Genomic DNA, 22719 nt, shown 5'->3' on the forward strand with positions numbered 1-22719 from the left:
TGTCAGATTCATAGAGAGAAACCATAGATCATTTTTAATTTTTACAAGTAGATTTTTCTAAAGATAAAGATATTATTTTAGCAATAATAATGAGTAGGACAGCAACAATAACATTTAGTTGTCATAAGTTTTTTTTTTGTTTTGCGTCTTCGGAAAATAATAAAAAAACATCTTTTTCTGTTTTCTACCCAACAAAATTTAGTGTGTTGTGCCTTGAGGATTCTTCTCCCCATGATGTCCCGGGAGTCACTTTTCCCTGCTGATTTCCAGATATTCATAATGTTTTCTTTCTTCTGTCACTTTCTTGTTGTTGGACCCCCTGCAAAGCCCCCACATCCCCCCTTGACCTCATAGATGGTGAAAATACAGAAATTTCAGACAATAGTTAATAAAACTCGACCCGCCTTCGACTTCACAGACCCCACCAGCATTTACTCAACCTTCTCCAACAAACTTTTACCCTCCTCATTCCCGTGGCCCGTACATAGTATGCGCTGAAAAACCGAGAACCCTCTCGAATTTGGTAAATTCTCATCAAATCGCAAGAACCTTTCAATAAAACCTGGAGGTGTAAAAGCCCAGGGTCTATTCCAAATCTCCATAGAATTTCTCACAACCTCACAGCCGCCACAACTTTATTAAAAGTATATTTATATCATCAAATTAAAAATTCCTACTTTTAATGTTGCTCGTATGAGCCTGGTCAGAGGTATCTGGAGCCACCAGTAAATGAAATAGAGGAGTTGGGCCATTTATATGAAATAATGTCATTGAACCACAGACATAGGAATTAATAGACGAGAAGATAATGGCGAGGGGTAAAATCAACTGTTGAAGAACGAAGGGAGTGAAGCTGACTGTGATTCGTCAATAAATCAATCTGACAGTAAATAGGCATCTCGCATTATAATATCACCATTTACTTCTTAAAAGTAAAATCTGCTTTTGAATGAATAGACATTTTTACATGGGAGCGCAAATTACTCGCCACGTTATGAACAAATTTGCGAAGTCCAAATTCGGCAACAAAATTCGGTTCTAGTTTCAGAGTCGAATATTTCGTTTAAGTATTTAGTTAAGACACTTTTATAAATGTTCACAATTTACTTCCCAGCAACCAACCAGCTTTGTGTTTCGCGTCCAGACGTTTCTCGATGTGATAGTAACAACTGATTCATATTATACGATGTGAATATGCTTAAAATAAAGTAAAATAATGCTTATATATGGAATGTAATATGACAATTGGGTTTATTCTCTTTTTCACATCTATTTTTACAAGTTTTCATAGCACAAGTCAACATTCTGCCGTGTTATTTCGTAAAATGAACCGATGATGCCTCGACCATAGTTCGCACAAGAATGATGACGTCACGTTTTCAAATTTCACTTGAGGCCATACGCGAGCACAGCCGGCTCCAATGGAACCGGTATGGGGAGTGGGGATAATACGCTTTTAATCACTTAGGGCAGGTCTACTAATATTCATAATATATGTCTATGCATTGAACATATTATTGTCAGTACGTGCGGGGGATTGGAATGGCTTTTAAGGATGCCGATCCCTTCTAAAATTGTTGGGGATGGGGTGACGTGAGTATATTTTAATTTGTATAAGGGAAAATCATTTTGGATAATTTGAAGATGTGAGAGAGTCTGAAAAATTTTACAGATGGCAGGAGAGGTCTAAGCCTTAGACACATTACGCTATATTATGCGCGCATAATTTAGGCGTGGCATATACCAGTACATATTACATTTTGGAGTGACAAACTAGGCTATAATCTTATAAATCATGTTCCGGAAAGACAAGTCATCCTGGGTTCGATTCCTGGTTGTGACCGTCACCTTTTTAGTTTTCTGTGTCTTGTTCTATTTCATGTTTCGTTTAGATTCACTAGTATTATCTTCTTCTTCAATAATATATATGTTTAGTCTGGCTTTTTAATTAAACCCAAACTAAGAATATAAGATCCTATTTTAGGATTAAAGGTTCATATTTTGACTTAAGTGAGAGACGAAAACTACATCGATTTTAATTAAAAATAACTACTAAAAATGCATTATTTTCCATTTCCGGAAACTGAAATACTTAATACATCTTATTATTAACAAATTGTCAGAGTGTTTTTTTTTCTATTAAAAGCGCGTATTAACCGTGTTCCTATATTCTATATTTACCCCGAAGTCTTGTCGCAAAAAAAAACAGAAGAGATAAAAAAGATAAATATTTACCTAACCGTCGCACCTTCAGTATGCTCAGATTACGGAAATTACGTGGTAAATTCAATCAAAATTCAAACTTTCCCTTTGCCAAATTTGCAAATTGGAATAGATGGAATAGCATGGTTCCAAAGTTATTTAAAATAGAGACTCTAAAATGTCAAAATAAATAATACATTAAGTGAACCCGAAACCGTATCTTTTGGCGTACCGCAAGGAACTGTCATCGGTCCAATGATTTTTACTATCTATGTAAATAAAATGTTCACACTCCCAATAGTTGAAGACAATTTACTGATAACAAAAGGAAAAACATGGGAGGAATCAACGAGTATAGCAAATTTCGACATAAAATAATTATCTGTGTGAAATAGTAAGTACGAAAATAATGATCGTGTAAAGCGAAATTTTTTAATCGTGTAAAGAGATTTTATAGGGCAAATTCAACCGCAGGTCTGTCCAATACACCAATGACGCTCGTCGCATATTTTTGTGCATGGATGCTTCACTTACGTCGTTAAGATTCTAGCTTTATTTTAGTATATTATCTCGTTTTAAGCGAGCTTTACTTTCCTGCGCAGGGTCTTTCAGTCCTCGGTTTAAGTCGATTCATGGTCGATTCCTTACTGACTCATGGGCCTGTTTCTGGAGAGTGGTGAGACCATAGTTCTTGCCAAATTTCGGAAAAGCCTATGCTGCATAGTCATAGCTCATTCGTCACTGAAAAGCCTTGGAGAAGAAGATTATATGCAAGGGCGGATCCAGCTTTGGCGCCAGGGGGGGGTCACGTAGTCGTGGTCAAGTTTTTTTTTTTTTTTTTTTAAAGAAAGACAAACATTCCCGGGTTACGAATAACCCAACAATAACTCCTACCACCACCACAGAAAGCCGAAAATGCTTGCTTGTGTTGTGATGGAGGACTTAGGTCCGGTCAGTTACAGTTACAAGAAGTTATAATTTAATTTTGATAATAATATATACAAGTAAAAAGTAGGTATTGTTGGATATGGTAACACTAGGTATATCATTAAGATTGTCTTTTGCTCCGCAAGCCCGGGCGGCGTAGGCTCGTGTAATGTCAATTGTCAACCAATACAGTACAGATTACAATTATTAATCGTGTTCTTATTTCACCACAATATAACATGGTGTCAGGTGTGTCTTCAACATAGTATTGTGTGTAGGAATCTTGCAACTTTTTGAATTTCCTTTTCCTCGTTGTAGTTATTCGCCATCATATATAAAAGAAATGATTGCTTAAAACGTTTCCACTCGCCAACCATATCCGTAGCATTCTGCATTTGCAGAATTTGACTCGACATTATTATTCTAACACTTTGCTTGTCACGACAAAATAGACAAATAATAACAGCTTGTTGACCGTTATTTCTTTGCTTCCTGGTAAAGAATTTGAATCGTTCCACTGTAATATTCACTGTAGGTATGAAGTGTCTATCCAGTCTATCGAAGAGTAGAATACTGCCTTCCAGCGTGCTCTTCTCAATAGTGAGGCCGAATGAATTAAAAATTTGAACTCCTTTAGGACCAATCGTGTGCAGCAAATGTTATTAATAAATGTAAGTACTGTACTTCCATATTTAAGAGGAATATAAACGCTGGAAATATTTCGATTCTTGTGCTTTATAAATTTTAAAACCGAGCGCCTTGCACCGTCATATTTTGGCCTGATTTGCACGAGGCAAGTAATTTGAAATAAATATTGTTGCCATGACGCGGTGCTTGCAATACGTAAGAAGCGCCCAGCGAGATCTCCGTTCGCCGATGCTTCCATACGCTTGTTAATACCTTGTTACCTGGTGGATGAATACCGTCCATTCTATTTTGCCAGCAGCGGCCGAGCCGGCAGCGTAGTCAATATTATCGACAATCCTCAAACTATGGGGAACGCTAATAAAAGTAAATATTTATAAAATTTGAATTGATTTTATTAAAAAAAACTTACGAGTCTAACCCCAGCCTTAGAACATTAATAAATAACATTTGAGTTTAAACACACATACACTGGCATAATGAAGAAACTGATTAGATTACTTACCATTTCTTGTAATGAATTGAATTTGCAGCAACAATTTTTAAGAACACTATTACTTATATTGGAACTTATTTTTTTTAACTTAGTAAACAAATAAAAGTAAACACTTCATTAATAAAGTTTCGTCGTTCCGATTGAGGTTAGGTTTTGCTAGACGCTAGACGTTAGTCGAAACAAAGCGCGCGCAAGCGTCACACGTGGTTACACGAAATGTGTCATAATAATATGAAAGGTGGCGGCCGAAGCGCGCGCCGGTGGCGGTGCGCGGTGACGCGGTAACATTCGAATTTTCGATGCGTTCGTTCCCGAATAATGCGTTTGCCGTCAAACAAAGTATTATATTAAATTAATTAAATATTGAAAGTACTTAAATAAAATTTATATTGTGACAAAAAATATATAAAAACATTATGTTTAACAATTTTAATTAGTGGTCCATCTAGGTCCTGGATGGGCCCAGGACCTAGGTAGTCATGACCCCCCCTGGGCTGGGGCCCAGGGGGGGGTCATGACCACCGTGACCCCCCCCCTGGATCCGCCACTGATTATATGGTGCACTGGATAATTATGAAAAGAATGATAATGTAGAATAATTCAACACCGATTTTAGTAAATTGATATATTTACGCTCTTACTAGAAATAACATGAGATGGAAAATGATCTAACTGTAATGCCCTTTTATTTATACGTGGCCAACTGCAATTAGCAGCCTAGCAGAAAGATATGACGAGGAAGGGTTTCCGGTTGGCAATGGCAACACTTTTTTAGCCTATCCACCGAGGAAAAAAACATAATAAAACGAACTGCTAGTAAAGCCAACTTGTGTTTTAATCGTGAATAAACAATTGTACACAGATTCACGGACTAATATTTAACATTCCCGAGTAATAAGATAACAAGTGTTATATAACATTTTTTTATAATTAAGGAGTGAGTCGAGAGTAATTATCTAATTATGGAGTACGGATCAGATAGCAATAAAGCACTTGAAAAGATACAATGATAATAATATATGCAGAAGATACCAATAAGTGATGATTATCAGGGAATGATTTTCGAAAAAAATAACGCCAGGTATTGAATAACAGTTTAATAATATTTAAATGTACAACACAGAACTAAAATTATGTAAAACACAATTTTAAAAAATGCATGTCATGAGTGCCATGGTCTCACATTTTTTTAATATAAATTGTAAAATGATGTAAGTTGATCATTTAGAATTAATACTAAGCTAAAGCTCTTTGAATTGATTCCACATTATTTTGTAAAGGTCCTCTCAAATCAAGGATTGGAAGGCATTTCCCCGAACCAATCAACAATAGTTTTATCGTGCCACATGTAGACTCCCTTCACATCGGCAGGAGCTTCCAAAGCCAGGTACAGAGAAGCCAAGGAGCCGCGTTCAAGTGTGAAGATACCCTTGTGGGAGGTCATGTCTGTGTCCACGAATCCTGGATGCACGCAGTTGATAGATATCCCTTTAGGGCCATATTCCCTGTTCTGGATGAAAGTCAAAGCACTGACGGCGACTTTGGACACGGTATAGGCACGTTCTCCCCATCCGTCAGCCTTCGTTGTTCCCCTTTCAGCAGCAGCTACGAATTCTTTTACCAACTCAGAAAGAGCAGGCTCAGTAAGAGCTGGGTCTGCGAACTTCTTCCTCAAATCTTCTCCAGGAATGCGAGTCAAATGTCCGGAAGAGCTGGACACGTTGACGACTCTCGCATTGTCTCGAAGAAGAGGAAACAGTATGTTGCAAGTAGACACCAGAGAGAAGTAATTCACAAAAGTTGTCTCTTTCGCTTGAACGGCAAAGGGTTCAGTAGCGTCGTTTTTGAAAGCCATGGCCGCATTGTTCACTAAAACATCAATTCCTCCGTGTTTTTCTTTGATGTAATCTCGGAAGCGTTTCACGCTCTTTGGATCGGTGACGTCTAGCTGCTGGAACTCTGCATTTAATCCGGACTTCTTCAAATCCGCGACCGCCGCTTCACCCCGGCTGACGTCTCTAGCGGTTAGATAAACAGTGCCAGCGAATTTCTCGCATAAGCCCTTGACGATGCCAAAGCCTATTCCTTTATTTCCACCAGTAACAATCGCCACTTTTCCAGCCATTATATTGAAGATTTTGCAGACACTTCACACTTGATTATAAGATATTAAAAAAACCGCCGGCTTCCACTGTTGAGTTGTTGACACTGTTAACAGCATAAATAAACCACTTAATGGTTAACAGATTCAGATTTCAGATAAAAACTTTTTTTCAAATGGAACGTCGAATGACCAAGGTTGCCAATGCACATGTTCTAAAATACCCAAAATAGATGTTAAAATTCCCCACAAGTTCCTTTACCTCCAATATGAAACAAAATTCTAGTGAAATTAGCATTTCTTTTTTAAGATGTAATCATTTTTGGATTAAAAATATAAATTTGATTGAAATTTTTCTGTGAAAGAAAACGAAAATATATTACATTCTAACAATTATTTTTATTATAAATAATATTTTTCAACGTGGTTGGATAGTCAAGAAATGTCCAGAATCCCCTCATTTTCCCCACAAAATACCAAATTTTTGAAAAATCTTAGATATTTCCAGCAATTTAGGGAAATCCCCACGTTTTGGCAACCCTCGGAATGTCAGTTTTCCATAGATATTTTAGAATGAAGACATGAACTTTGTCGTAGAATAATAATAAATAAAAATTTTGGCAATAGCAACACCCTAAAATAAGGAGATTTTCAATTTTTGATAGCTCAAAATTCAAAATCTCGGAAGTATGATTTCGAGTCTCCAAAATGGAGCACAGGCCTGGTGCGGAAATTTATTTTATTTTAAGAGCAATTTCAATTCACCATACCAGTACAAAGCATTATTATATAATCTAACCTTACACTTTTTTTGCTTGTCAACTTGGTATTTATGAAAATACTCATTTTTACAAATAAATCTATATGCAGAAATTTTATTTTATTTATTAACAATATAAAGTTTTTTTACAGGTTTTTTCCGATGTCTGTCTCACTAGGATAAACCTGTGTCGAGACAGACTATTGAGTACATAAATTAATGTTTACATATTATTTGATACATATAATATTTCATGGCATTAAATGACAATGTGAAAATGACAAAAAAATAATAAATAATAATAATAAATGATAAATTGGTTAATCAGTTTCAATTTGGTAGGCGGGAATGGGTACCGCCGCCCTGGGAACCATTTATTGGATGACCAACACCTCTGCCACAGGTCACCCCAAGTGGTTCGCTACGTTTGGTGACTTAGCAGGGGTGCCCGGGTTCATGGGTTAAGGTTTGCCCAGGTCTTGGTGGCGGGTGCGTCGGCCCACCTTCTGCGTGGCGGGCCGGTTGGGAGATGCTGGTTGAGGGAGACCCTTTACAACCGGTTACCGCTGTCCGGGCCGCTCGATAGTACAGGGGCCCGACCCTCAGGCTCACGACTAAGGGTGGGCTGCCCCATCAGCGAGTGTAAAAACCCCGCCACTGCTGTTGTGCCGGTTCGTGACCGGAGGGGACCCAGCAGCAGCGTTTGGGGCGCATTGGATGCCCTCTCCAGCCGGACTCTCCCAGCCTATCGCCTAGCACCGCAGTGGGTGGGCTGGAACCAAACGCTCATCACTCCTGGACAGCCTGAACCCCATATTCCTACCCACCCCTCACACCTTTCCATTCCAGACCTTCCTTTCACTTCATACCCTTAAAAACAAAAAAAAAACAAAAAAAAAAAAAATTAAAATCATGAATATACATAAAAACAAACATAACATCTTTACAGCGGCGAGTAGCAGGCGTCCCCGGTGCGGGCCAAAACTGTTGGTAAATTTTGCCAACATTCGCGGCCTGCACACAAATTTAAATTCCGTCCATCACCATCTTTTGTCCCAACGTCCCAACCTTCTTTTCCTATCCGAAACTCAGATAGCCGAGCCGCCAGACTCCTCCTATCTGGACTGCCCGGGCTTTACCCTCGCAAGCAAATTCCGACTGAAAGGAGGAGTCTGCCTCTATAGTCGAGCTGACGTCAACTGTGTGCGACTATTGAGTCTGGAAAACTCCAGATTCGACGTAATGTGGGTGCGCGTCAATCTTGCCAGTACGGCAAGATTCTACGCATGTCTATACCGCTCACCGAACCATAGCGAATCAGACACTTCCGAGCTCTTCAAACATTTGAGCGATACTATTGATGATCTCTTGCCCCGCTACCCTTCGGCCGAGTTTGTTGTTCTGGGGGACTTCAACGTTCATAACGAACCATGGTTGAAGTTCTCAGGCCCAACGGACTCGGCTGGCCGACAGGCGGAATCCTTTGCCATTTGCTACGGATTAGAGCAATTGGTTCAGGAGCCTACAAGGGTTCCTGATGTCCAGACTCACCGCTCCAATCTGTTAGACCTATTCTTAACTACTGTGCCACACGGTTATAAGATTGACGTCACAGCGCCTCTGGGATCATCTGACCACTGCCTAGTGACGACATCAATCCCCGTTAGCCTCAGACCAACCAATGAGAGGCTGAGGAGAAAAGTGTGGCACTATAGGTCAGCAGATTGGTTCGGTATGCGGGCCCATTTCAATGCTTTTCCGTGGTCAGCTGTTTGTTTTCGGACTTCGGACCCTTCAAGATGTGCCCAGGAGATTGGTGAAGTCATCAAATCGGCGATGGATGGCTTCATACAATCGACTACTAAAGAAACTGGTGTGGGCTCAAAGCCGTGGTTCAGTCGACAATGCTCCGAAGCAGTTCGACGAAAAAACGCGGCTTACCGAGCCTACAACACATCTCGAACGCCCGAAAGCAGATCAGCATACAACAAATCGGCAAAGGAATGCAAGAGAATCATCAATAGGTCAAAATTCGAACACGACCTGCAGATCAGCAAAAAGCTGGCTGCCTGCCCGCATGGCAGCAGAGCATTCTGGTCGCTTGCGGGCTCAATAGGTCGAAATTTTTGCAAACCCAGTTTGCCACCTCTTACCAGACCTGACGGCTCACTAGCAAACACCGCCACCGAAAAGGCAAACCTTTTAGGGAAAATGTTTGCGGAAAACTCGACCCTCGACGACGGGGGTGCTGTTCCGCCGTCGGTTCCTCACTGCGGCTTCTATATGAAAAAGCTGAGGATCCGGCATCGGGATGTACTCCACGTCATACGGGGGCTCGATGTTAACAAAGCTAGTGGACCTGATGGAATACCTGCCCTGGTATTGCAGAGGTGTGCTGCGGAAATAGTTCCAGTTTTGACAAAGCTCTTCAAAATGTCCCTGAAGTGTGGCACTGTGCCCTCTGGTTGGAAAAAAGCGGTAATTCACCCTATTCCCAAGAAAGGTGACCGCTCCAACCCGGCCAACTACCGCCCCATAGCGATCACATCAGTTCTGTCCAAAGTGATGGAACGTGTGATCAACGACAAACTGCTCACATACCTCGAGAAGAACAAAATTATCAACGACCGTCAATACGGATTCCGGCGGAACCGCTCGTGCGGTGATCTTCTCGCGTATGTGACGCATGTTTGGGGGCGGTGCCTGGAACGTCACGGTGAGACCCAAACGGTCGCACTAGACATATCCAAGGCCTTTGACCGGGTCTGGCACCGAGGACTTGTCAACAAATTGCATTCTTACGGACTTCCCGCATCCCTGTGTACGTGGATTGCTGACTTTTTAAGGGATAGGTCGATTCAGGCGGTTGCTGACGGTTTCACCTCTTCCTCGCACTCCATAAATGCTGGCGTCCCACAGGGATCGGTTCTGTCTCCGACTTTGTTTTTGTTGCACATCAATGACCTTTTGACATGTGCACCGATTCATTGTTACGCGGATGACAGTACAGTTCATGATAGCTTTTTGTTTGACAAGCCCCCAAAGGGCACACAAACTCCAACGGCTCGGAGGGCTTTGAAGCAGAGAATGGACGGTTATCTCGAGAGTATTTCCTCCTGGGGTAAAAATAATCTCGTCGAATTTAATGTTTCAAAGACCCAATCCTGTCTGATTACGTCTAAAAGGGATCCAAATGATAATCTAGTCTCCTTCAACGGAAGCAATCTTCCGAACAGGCCTTCCATTGATATGCTTGGTGTAACTATAAGTGACCAGCTCAGGTACGGGGGCTCCATCGAAGCTAGAGTAAAGTTGGCCTCTCAGAAGCTGGGCGTACTGTACAGGGCCCGCAGATACTTTAATAGTACACAACTGCTCACCCTGTACAAATCGCAAGTGCGCCCTACTGTCGAATTTGGCAGCCATCTCTGGTCTGGAGCCCCAAAATACCTGAAAAAAACCCTTGACTCTGTGCAGAAACGGGCGGTCCGTTTGATAGATTCCCCAATCTTAACAAACGGACTGCAATCTTTAGAGCACAGGCGTCAGGTAGGTATGCTGTCCTTGTTCTATCGGTATTACAATGGAAGATGCTCTGAGGAACTAGCGTCATTGATCCCTTCGGCACCGGTGCGTAGTCGGGATACACGCCAAACGCGCGCCCAACATTTGTACACAGTTGACACTTGTCACATGAGAACGGGTCGCTTCTATGATTCGTTCTTAAGTTCAACAGCTCGGCTGTGGAACGAACTGCCGGCCTCTGTGTTTCCTCCCTCCTACAACATGGGACTCTTCAAGACCCATGTTCACTCCTTCCTCTCCACAAAAAGACCCTCCACACAGCATCCCCAAAGATGACATAGGCCCTGAGGGAAATTATTTTCTTCAGGGCCTCCTGTGTGGAGTAAATATAAAAAAAAAAAAAAAAAAAAAAATAGTACATACTTATGAGGGGATTTTTATAAAAAATTTGATCTTGGATCTGTTTTGGCTGATGATCCAAGACTTGATGTCTGTTTTATATTTCGAAAAAAATTCGTTCAGTCTAATGGCTAGTGGGAGAGCATTAAATAGCCTTGTTGCAAAATATCTAAAATTTCTCTGGTCAAAAGTTGTTTTAGCGAAAGGGATTTGTAAGAGATTATGTCCTTTGGTTCTAGTGTCACGAGCAGTTTGGACATTGTCAAAAGTAGTTTTGTGTTTGAAGAGGTATGCTAGTATGTTTTTAAGGCCATCCTTTTATAAACTTAACTCTTTTATTTGTTTGTGTTTAAAAGATTGAAACTGACAATATACAGAATATAATAATTATTATTATATATTTTTTTAAAGTTCTCCTTGAACATCTCCTTGAATTGTAAAATTATTGATAAAGGACTTGGGATTAAATCCAATGACATTGAAAATATATCGATACGTTACTGTCTCACAAAATTAATGCAAAATGTGGCAAGTAGCAAACACACATAAATTTAAAGTAAATTCTTAATTCAAACGCTCATTCATACATAACTGAATATGTGTATATGCACGAAATATATATAGGACCAGGCAGCGTTTACATACAAAGTTGTGTTGAATACTACATTCTACATCATGGGTGTGATGACAATATACTTACTCGCTTTCACTAAGACGAATACGGAACGCTGTATGAGATGACACGCTGTTGTCCTTTGTATACTTATGTGCTGCTACTTTCTCTACTGGTACTTAGAAGCTTCGGGAAACAATAGAAATAATTGTGTTTAATTTGTGTGTATTTACAATAAAATGTTATTCCTTGGCTTTCACTGGTGTTTGCCATGTAATTGAACCAATTTCTCTTTACACACAAGGCATTTTAGATCTTTTTTTATGCAATTTTGTTAGAGATAGTACATGGGCTCACGCATCGCATTCTAAAGTAAATTGAAAAGACGGCAATTATCATATCTTTTGCTTGCTATTTTGAGATAGAGTGTATCTATATGTTTTGTAATATCATTGACTAAATCTACTTAGATGATATAATATCTAAGTTTAAATTGTGTTGAAGAAGCCGGGGGTGCCCCGGGAAGATGTGGCATTATTTAAGCAGTGTCAGTTGGCCGTAGAATATTTCAGGAGACGATCTTTGAATGAAGCAAGGAGTGAGTGCTAATACAGTGTTGTGTGGTGACCACCTTTTTTTTTACATACTCTTGCGGAGAACTTGTGTGATGGTTAGTTAATTGGGTATGTATTTAAAAAAAAGATAGTAAGTCTGTTTCGTTCTTCCCAACCTTCCTTTTATACATCTTCTTCCCCTCACCACTTCTTTCAGCCTCATAACATTGGGATGCTATTGTTCTGTTCTAACTCCAGGAAGTTGGGACTCTCGAACAGTATTCGCATAGATTAAAAAATAGAGTTTAGAAATTTTTATTTTATTTTTTTATGTGAATACCGCATAAGGGTCAACCGTCTGAAGCCAGTGAGACTATGTAATCCCCAATTGGAGTATGTTGTGAGGATGAAAGCATTGGGGAGGGGAATGAGATGGGAGAGGAAGGTAAGGGAAGTAACTTTTAGATTTTGAATGGTGTTCTTTCCAGGGCCATATAAAAAGTATCGACCACTCTGGAACGTGTCACAAATAAAAATCATTTAAAATTAATAAATTGTGAAATAACACAAATAATATTTACTTATGCTAACTGGGATTTTGTAACCACTCAACCACGGAGGCCGGCAATTATTCAGATGTAAAATAATGTCTTATTTTGTATATTTACTCCAGAGGGTCCAGGCTATCCCGGATATCTACCCAGAGGGCCACAAGTGCGCAGCCATGATTCCGCTGCTAGACCTGACCTGACTGACAGCAAGGATGGCTGCCCATATCCGCCATGCACAAGGTGGCCAAGATCCTCGATCTGCCCAAGATGAGGGTCTACGAGGTGGCCACTTACTATACAATGTTCACCAGGTCGGGACATCCTGAACATAACACTAATAATATATTTAAAAAATATATATATATTTTTTTTTTAACATTAACTCCACACCAGAGATGTGCTTTATTTCAAATAAATCCATTTCAAATGGAAATGCAAAATGGGTATTTTCCATTTTGCATTTTAAATGCTTTTCTAAAAACCATTTTGCATTTTGCATTTTAAATGCTTTTCTCAATACATTTTCCATTTTAAATGCTTTTTTGCAACATTCTTCCTACTATCTCCACTCATCTTTTTTTCAGCCCCAAATATCAATCGGTCCTCAACCTCGCTATGAGAGATAATTTACATTTGTCAAGTTGCTCCCTGGTAGGAGCCCTGGCAATTGAATGATACCATTACAAAAAATACTGATTCAAATACTGAACATGGGGCCATGACGCTGTAATATATATTATGTTAGATAGGAGTTTCTATGTTTTTACGTTGGCAACATTAGTCCCGCGCAAATTTTTTGTGGTTTCATAATCTGTAGTCGTGGTGTTTTTGGATTTGCCATCATGTAATATGTTTGTTCTAGATTGATGTCCATTATTAAATGACAAAATTGTTTAAAAATTCTATAATTATTTTAATTGTTTGACCTGAGAAACCATTTTGCATTTTCAATGCATTTTGAAAATAGGTATTTTGCATTTTGCATTTTCAAATGGAATAGTTTTGACCCATTTCCATTTTGCATTTCAAATGGTTTTGGGTACCCATTTTGCACATCTCTGCTCCACACTAAGGAAATATATGTCATCTTCCGTATGCTATGTAGAAGGTACCCATCACATGACAAATCTCCACCATGTACAAATGTAGGGCGCAGGTTTGGCATGTTTCCCGAATATGCACCGGTGCCGACGGGATGATCAATCACGCTAGTTCCTCAGAGCATTTTCCATTGAAGTATCAGTACAAGAAGGACAGCATTCTCACTTGACACATGATGTGCTCTAAAGATTGTAATCTGTTTGTTGTGAACATGTAAATTTGAATACCGCACAAGAGTCCCAACTGCTCCCAATCGTCTGTAGCCAGTGAAATTGTGGCTTCCTCAATTGAAATTGAAGTTGTTGTGAGGAGAGGAATGAGAATATGGGGGAAGTACCTGGCTCTCAATTCTGTAGTGCAGTTTCACCTCAAGTGCACTTTGTTTTATATATTGTCTCAATATTGAAATGAATTTGTCAGATGAAAATAGTTGTGTTGACCTAGAAGTTGCTGATATACAAAGCTGTACCAATTTCATGATATAGTTTGCTGTTTGAGAGTTTTTCTATGCCGTGTAAACAGAGTTATTCGTAACCCAGGAATTTTAATAAAGGTTTATTTCTTGTGTTGACAGAAAGCCGATAGGTAAATTCCAAGTCCATATCTGCACAACCACCCTGTGCTGGCTGCACGGCCATGAGATCCTGGAGTGCCTGAAGGACACGCTGCTGTGCGAGGTTGGACAGAACAGACCCTGCGGCCAGTTCACCCTGTCCAAGGTGAAATGCGTGGGTGCCTACGTCAACGCGTCCATGATCCAAGTCAATGATGATTACTTTGTGAGTTCTGCCTATAACTTTACATTATAATTTGACATCATGCAAGAGACTGTACTGTTTATGACCAGGGGAACCATATAACATCCCGGTTGGTCGACATTTTGACATTAATAGTATAGAGCAAGGCTGCCCAACCTTTTTAACAGTTGGGCGAAATTGACGATTTTGAATCACTGGAGGGCCACTGACTACCTGACGGTTCCTATTTCCGTGGGGAGGGGGGGTTGTTAGAGAATTTCTATAAAACATAATTCCCCACAAAAAAAAATTCAAAATGAGTGCTCCCCACAAAATATTTGAAATCCATGGGGGGGGGGTCGCTGATTCTCGTTCTGAGTAGCCTAAATAGCGATAAATAGCCTTCGTTGGCAGCACTGGTGACCGCGCGCAAGCTGCATTGTTTGTTTTACCGCGGGCTCACGACACTTTTTCAAATTGGCAGATTGGCGGGTTTTTTGAAAATGGTTCACGCGGGCCACTTATAATTCGTTCGCAGGCCACATTGTGGCCCGCGAAGGGTTGGGCAGCCTTGGTATAGAGGAAAATCTGTGAAAATCTTTTTGTTAAAAATCACCTCAACGGCGCTAATGGACTAAGGGGGTATTTCACTATGTCGGGCTAAATATCTGACTAGCTATCCGTTGGCTGGCTTTAAAGATCAGAATAACTTCGTTATTCAACGGCGACCGTTTCACCATTGTTTCCGAGCTTCCGGATAGATAACACTCGAAATAGTCTGGCAACATCGCAAAATTTTTGCAGTTACTCCATCTACTGCCACGGCTGTCATGCGTCACAGTCCGCACACCGCAAAGTGTGCATTTTTTTGCTTATGTTATGTTGATTATCAGGTCATTTTAGATAGATTCGTGTCGAATTAATACATTGTTTCTTATTTTGAACACAATCAAATAATTCAGGATGGATCATACAAGCATTCAAATTCATTCAACAAAATTCGACTCACTTCTCCACTGTCAAACTCGGAATGTTTTGACGCCCTCTTTGATTCGAGGAATAGCGCCTAACGTGAGGTTCGAGCACTGATTAGTCAAATCGAACTTTAACCCGAGCGTTAGCGTTATTCAGATACAGTGAAAACGAAAAAAATGACTAATCCGCGGATTAGTGCTTAGTCAGAACATAATCAGAGATAGTGAAATACCCCCTAAGAAAGGGTTTTGAAGAAGCCTGCATTACTTGATTGAGAAAGACTAAAGCCGGCCTTAAACTATGTGGATTAATCTTCCATAGGGTCTCTCAAAAAATTTTTGTATCAAATAATTAGGTTGCTCTTAATTTTATTAAATGAAAATGTATTCAAATATGTAGTTATTAAACATATTAAAATTAGTTTTTCGATATCTCCAAAAATGACGAAGTTATGAGCTTTCAAAGTGAACTGGTAAGTGGTAAAACATATGAAATGGTGTCTCGTGACATTACCATAGAAATGACAAAACCATAATTCGAATGGCAGTACTGCAGTGCCTCCCCGCATGTACCGTGATTTTCGGTTAACCGTAAATAATCAACATTTTGACGGCTTATAACTTTGGTATTATTCGCTATTTTCCAAAAATTATAACAGTTCTGTCCTCAGCATTTCTTTTTGTTGGAGACAACCTTGCTGATGATTGCTTGCCCTGATGATGGACACTGTAATGCTGTCCGAAACGTTGGCTAAAGAAGGAGGTAGTGCAACACGACATAATAACCCAAAAATAAATTACTATAACTGTCTCTGTATTATAGAATTATTTTTTTTGTAATGTCAGACTCCCTGGTCAGATCTGTCCTACAGAAGGCTCTTACGGAATAAAATATGATGTTTGTGGCCAGTAATGTTCTTCCAAGACTTGAGGGATTAAAGAAGGACATTATTGAAGTATTTGTTAAAATTTTTATGGTTGTCAGTAGGATAACATTATCCCAGACAGTTAAGTCTTGTGTGTGGTGTTCACAATTTTTTTTTTATTTGATGTTATTTGTTTAATTTTTCAGGAGTGAAAGATTTGCAGCCAAACCCCTAGGAAACCTGACATCGCTCACCGAGGAACCCACCGGCCCGGGGTACAAACTGCAGCCAGCACTCCAATAGACAACTTACTTATTTATTTATAGAGCGGAGACGGTTTACATGTAGTTCCCGTAAGAACTTAGGCCATAGTCCCATTGTGCTATCTCCCATTTTACCTCAATCCTTTAACAGTCATCCGGTCCCTTTTATAAAGTTCACCAGGGTTGTCATTGAATATGTGGCTATGTCTACTGGTTCCAATGTGTCTTCCCAGGTCTCATCTCTCTTCTCCAATCCCCTTTGGTTCCCTGAAGGCCCCACAAGGGAAGAGAACCTTATCTCTCCTCTCCATTTCCCTTTGTTGTTGTTTTATAACTTTGTAATGGAAGTGAATAAAAATGATAATATAGAACACCTCCAAACGTATCCTTGAATAAAATAAAGAAAAACACAAGAAATGCAATGTTTTTTTTACACTAAAGCCACACAGGAGGCCATGAGGAAACTAATAATGGAGGGCCTTTCCCTTGACTTCATTTTATATCTTTTAAGATACATTAAATAAAATGGCTCATATGGTATTTTTTATATTATTCTACTGGGGTGTTAAACTAATGTTAGTTATATAAATAATCGTTTACTGATAGCCATCTATCAGATAATTACATATGTTTTTAATTACTGTCAAACTTGACACCTTTAATTTCTAGAAGATTTTTGCAGAGGCCCCTTTTTAAACACTTTATAAGTTTCTGACATACAACATACTTTAAACGTAGGTAAAATTAGTATTCCGTAACACATTTATTTATCAGGTAACAATATTAGCCGTTTGGTGTAGATTTTTTATTTAATGTGCATAAAAAGATACTCTGCCAAAACACTCGATATCAGGTAGCTAAAAAGATGCATCGCCAATATTGATGGCAATTTAGCAACCCAAATAATTTAAGTAATTTTTAAACTACTACTAACATTGAAAAAGATTGTTTCAGTGGAAACAAAACAAAACATATATTCTGAAAAATAAAAATAATTATGACCTTTTCCACCAATTGGTGGTCAAGTAATGTATCATCTGATGAAGATGAGAATAAGATTGTATCTCCGGTCAATACCTTCGGAGATAGAAAACTTATTAGTGGATAGTGGAGTGACATGTCATCGGAAGAAGAAAGTGCCGTCAGAGCAAAAGATGGCCACAATTGTCGATTGTTACACCTGTAATTTTCCATCTACCAACTACAGTATCTAGACCAGTGATTCTTAACTGTATTGAAAGAATCGCCCTCTTTACCACAGTAACTAGCATAATTTACTGATTACTGATCTAAAGATTTTAGATATGGAAAGATTGCCGGTGCGATACCAGTTAAATGTTATTCAGGCAATACATCGCTTTATCTATTTTGTTGATACATAATATATGATGACATGTTTTTAGAAGAAAGATAAAAATTTGTACCCATTCGGAAAATTTTCGTCAGTGTAACACGATAACAATTTTTTAATTGATGAAATAATAAGTCTGTGTAAAGGTACTCATGCTGGCTCTACACAACAATATTATGTTATGAAAAATAAATCCAAGAAATGGGGATTCAATTTACTTGTCAGGAGTATCCAGGATTGTTTACGATTTACTTCCTTATGGTGGGGAAAATAATACCACCTTCCCAAATAGTTTTACAGAAGAGGAATATAATTTTAAATATGATGGTGTTGAACTCAGAATCTCGACATTTCTGTGAGTAATACAGGGTGTCCGGGTAAAGTGCGCTAACTTCGGGAGGTGATTCTACGTGATGGTAGAAGTAAAAAAGATTAATAACTTTTTTAGAGCGGAACATCAGAGCATATTAATTAGCAAATAATAGCATGAACACATTAAAACAATGGTTTGGTACAAATCTTCTCTCATTGAACACTAACAAGACATACTATATACATTTCTCAATTAACAAACTAAAAACACTCCCTAACACTAAAATAATTATACACAATAACAAATGTAATAAAAACACATGTATCCAAGGCTGTTCAATATTGAACTCAGTATCAGAAATTTCGGAGTGATAATAGAACAACATATGAAGTGGAAGAGACATATTTGTGAATTGGTTAAGCATATTAGAAAGTGTGTATTATACTCATAAGATTTTCTTTCTTTTTCCATAGAAGAATATTTATTTTCCCATTTGATTTTTTTTTACCTAAAAACTACCAAACATGGATTTTGAAAAAAGTTATTTTTCTTTTATACTTCTCAAGTCATGTAGAATCACCCCCTGAAGTTGGCGCACTTTACCCCCGGACACCCTGTATAAACACCATTCAATGGCAATCGGTGGAAGAAAATGAATTTGTCTGAAAGAATTCAGATTTTGATGAGCATGCGGAAACTTTTTGCTATTAGCCAAAACACAGAAAAAAATAAAAAACCTTCACTGTGTAAACTGGTTGTAGAGTAGCGTCTACGTCAGTTTCGATAATTTTCCAATTGTTATCCAAAAAAGTCATAGATATTGCAAGAAGAAACAAATAGTAGTACCTACAAGATAATGGCGACCGGATAAATCATCAAAATGATAATTCATCACATCTTTTAAAAGTTATATAAAGTCATGGAAAGTGCTGAAACAAAAACTTTATTAACAGGGTTAAGTAGGTTAGGTTAGGTTAGTTTTAATTTTTTTTTTTTTACCGTTTCTAATGACTTTATATCACTTTTTAAAGGTGTGTTGAATTGTCACTGTGTTGAGTTATCATGGAACCCAAGATAATGCGTGTCCATATTTCCTAAACCTTCTTAATATTTTGTAAAATTTAATAATTTGCTTACAAATATCCTATTAATATGTGCAGAACTTATCATCGATATCGTGGAAATGTATCTAAAAAGTTACTCTTGAAAAGGGTATGGATGTCTAATTTTTGGCAATGTAAAGATAAAGACACAATCTGCAACACCTATTAACAATGATATTTTCTAAAATAAATTTGAATAAAATGCCAAATGAAGAAAACCTAGCATAACAAATATTCTTTATTTGAATATTTCTGTCTTTGCCAAGTCAAGGTTTAAGGAAAGGAAGGAGAGGAAGTTCTGGTAAGGAAATAGATACGAGGGGTGGGTAGGAATCTAGGGATCAGTATGTCCAGGAGTGAAGGACGCATGAATCCATCCCTTCCGCTGCAGCGCAACGCGATGGTTCAAGTGAGACCAGTTGAAGAGGTCAGAAGGTCTCCCCAAGCCAGCCTCTCCCGATCTGGAACGCCACGCAGCTAGTGGACAGGTGCATTCTGAACACACCTCACCTGATGAACCCCTGCAAACACGGGTGCCGGGGTTTGTAGAACTATGTCTCACCATCATTATGAAATCAAATGGGAGAGTGACAAAATATATGTCAGGTAAGTGTAAGGGAGACAGACCGCATGCTAAATGGGATAAAACCTAGAATCATTCTATATTATTCTCCCTTCAACTTCACATCATTCCACAAATTGGGGAAATCATAGCAGACCCACTGGCTGTGGGCAACTGTGCGGTAAAGTAAATCACCATGTCTGGAGTCTATTAAGTTTTGCTAGATTTGTCACAATATGTAGACCAGAGATTCCCAAACTTATTTGGTTGTTGGGTAAAACATTTTCTCCTCTTCCATATTATAATAAGATACCACAACTGGATGATTATCATTACTTTGAACTGGAGTTTTACAGCTATTTACTAAAATGTAGGACAGATGCATCATATCCATCAAATATATCATACATTTTCAGAAGTAGAGATGTGAATCGGTTCCTTTGGAACGGGTTTCTTTGAACCTGCTCCTGTAAAGTTAAGGGCACAAGCTACAAAAAGAATTCAACTAGCCCACTAAAGTATTCTTTCTGTGAAAAAATCAGTTATGGTCCCATCTCTATGCTCCGAAAAAAAAAACCTCATTATGTTTCTCTAAAAACAAAGATATGAAGAGCGCTAATCAAACAAGTAAAACGGCTATTATTTTAATGTAAGGAGTGAGTCGAGAGTAATTATCTAATTATGATTTATGGATAAAATAGCAATAGAGCCCTTGAAGAGATACAATCTATATAAATAAAATGTTTGTTTGTTCAAAGGCTTAAATCTCCGAAAGTTCTTCACATATTCATTTGAAATTTTGACACGTTGCATTAGAATACGCGTGGATATTCATATACCTGTGACAGGTAAAAACATGCTTTTTTTTAAAAAAACAGCACCATCTTTTGGATATAAAAGCAACATGTGCTATTGTTTTTCTATCTGCTCAGACAGAGTGAGCCACAGCAATGCGTGGCGGGATGAAGCTAGTAATAATAATATCTGAAGAAGATAAAAAACGATTATTAAAAATAATAATGCCCAAGTATTGAATAACAGTTTAATAATCTTTTAATGTACAAACATCACAGAATTAAAAATTATGTATGACTAAGTATTACAATTTAAAAATGTCATGAGTGCCGCGGCAACACATTTTGTAAATATAAATTGTAAAATGATGTAAGTTGAACTTTTAGGAAAAGTAATCCTAAGCGAAAGCTCATTGCATTAATTCCACACTGTTTTGTAAAGGTCCTCTCAAATTAAAGATTGGAAGGCATTTCCCCGAACCAATCAACAATAGTTTTATCGTGCCACATGTAGACTCCCTTCACATCGGCAGGAGCTTCCAAAGCCAGGTACAGAGAAGCCAAGGAGCCTCTTTCAATTGTGAAGGGACCCTTGTGGGAGGTCATGTCTGTGTCCACGAATCCTGGATGCACGCAGTTGATAGCTATGCCTTTAGGGCCATATTCCCTGTTCTGGATGAAAGTCAAAGCACTGACGGCCACTTTGGATACGGCGTAAGCACTTTGTCCCCATCCATTAGCTTTCGTTGTTCCTTTTTCTGCAGCAGCTACAAACTCTTTTACCAACTCAGAAAGAGCAGGCTCAGTAAGGGCCGGGTCTGCGAACTTCTTCCTCAAATCTTCTCCAGGAATGCGAGTCAAATGTCCGGCAGAGCTGGACAAGTTGACGACTCTCGCATTGTCTCGGAGAAGAGGGAACAGTATGTTGCAAGTAGATACCAAAGAGAAGTAGTTCACAAAAGTTGTCTCTTTCGCTTGAACGGCAAAGGGTTCAGTAGCGTCGTTTTTGAAAGCTATGGCCGCATTGTTCACTAAAACATCAATTCCTCCGTGTTTTTCTTTGATGTAATCTCCGAAGCGTTTCACGCTCTCTGGATCGGTGACATCTAGCTGCTGAAACTTTGCATTTAATCCGGACTTCTTCAAATCGGCGACCGCCGCTTCTCCCCGGCCCACGTCTCGAGCGGTCAGGTAAACAGTGCCGACGAATTTCTCGCATAAGCCCTTAACGATACCAAAGCCTATTCCTTTATTTCCACCGGTAACAATAGCCACTTTTCCGCCCATTATATTGGAGATTTTGCAAACACTTCACACGTGATAAGATATAAAAGACCGCCGGCATAAATCATGCATAAATATACCACTCTCACCGCCGGCTTTTCCGTTGAGTTGTCACTTTCGACCATAAACATAATAAACCACCATAAATAAACCACCGTCTAGATCAGGGGTTCCAAACCTTTTTGTACTCTAGAGCACATTCTAAAATATCGGTAGGGTGGCGGGCGGGCACCACCTATTTTTAATCGATAAACTCCTTCCGTAACTTCTCATTTTCCCATAATTTATTTTCTTATATTAATAATTTATTAATACATAATAAACAAAAATGTTTCAAAATAATAAAATTACCATTCAAATTGCATACACACAGAGAAATGTGTTTACAAAACGTGAACAAAGTAAACAAAAAACACAAATACAAAGAAAAAAAATTATAAAAAAATATAAAATGTCAATGTGATCTTTGGCATTGCATATCATTGGCCAGTGGCTCATAATCAGGAGAGTATGACGATAATCCTGTTAGCAAACAATCATAAAGATGTTCATCGGTGAGTTGAGATCTATATCTTGATTTTATTAATTTCATGTTTGA

The 22719-nt window shown here is 38.8% G+C and overlaps 1 protein-coding gene and 2 pseudogenes across 1 annotated transcript; 1 reads left to right on the forward strand and 2 right to left on the reverse strand.

The window, feature by feature from the left end:
- Positions 1-5354: 5354 nt before the first annotated feature.
- Positions 5355-6475, reverse strand: LOC149422164 (carbonyl reductase [NADPH] 3 pseudogene; annotated as a pseudogene).
- A 6174-nt stretch (positions 6476-12649) lies between these two features.
- Positions 12650-16789, forward strand: LOC149422165 (putative NADH dehydrogenase [ubiquinone] flavoprotein 2, mitochondrial). Its single transcript, XM_089633542.1, is given in 5 exon segments — positions 12650-12667; positions 12896-12969; positions 12971-13084; positions 14449-14653; positions 16658-16789. Coding segments are annotated over 5 exon segments (417 nt in total). The 3' UTR covers positions 16664-16789.
- Positions 16790-21071: 4282 nt separating this feature from the next.
- LOC149422166 (carbonyl reductase [NADPH] 3 pseudogene) lies at positions 21072-22230 on the reverse strand (annotated as a pseudogene).
- Positions 22231-22719: the final 489 nt, after the last annotated feature.

The sequence above is a fragment of the Hesperophylax consimilis genome, chromosome 7 (genome assembly GCF_061612785.1).
Source record: "Hesperophylax consimilis isolate HC1 chromosome 7, BYU_Hcon_1.0, whole genome shotgun sequence".
Taxonomy (NCBI): domain Eukaryota; kingdom Metazoa; phylum Arthropoda; class Insecta; order Trichoptera; family Limnephilidae; genus Hesperophylax; species Hesperophylax consimilis.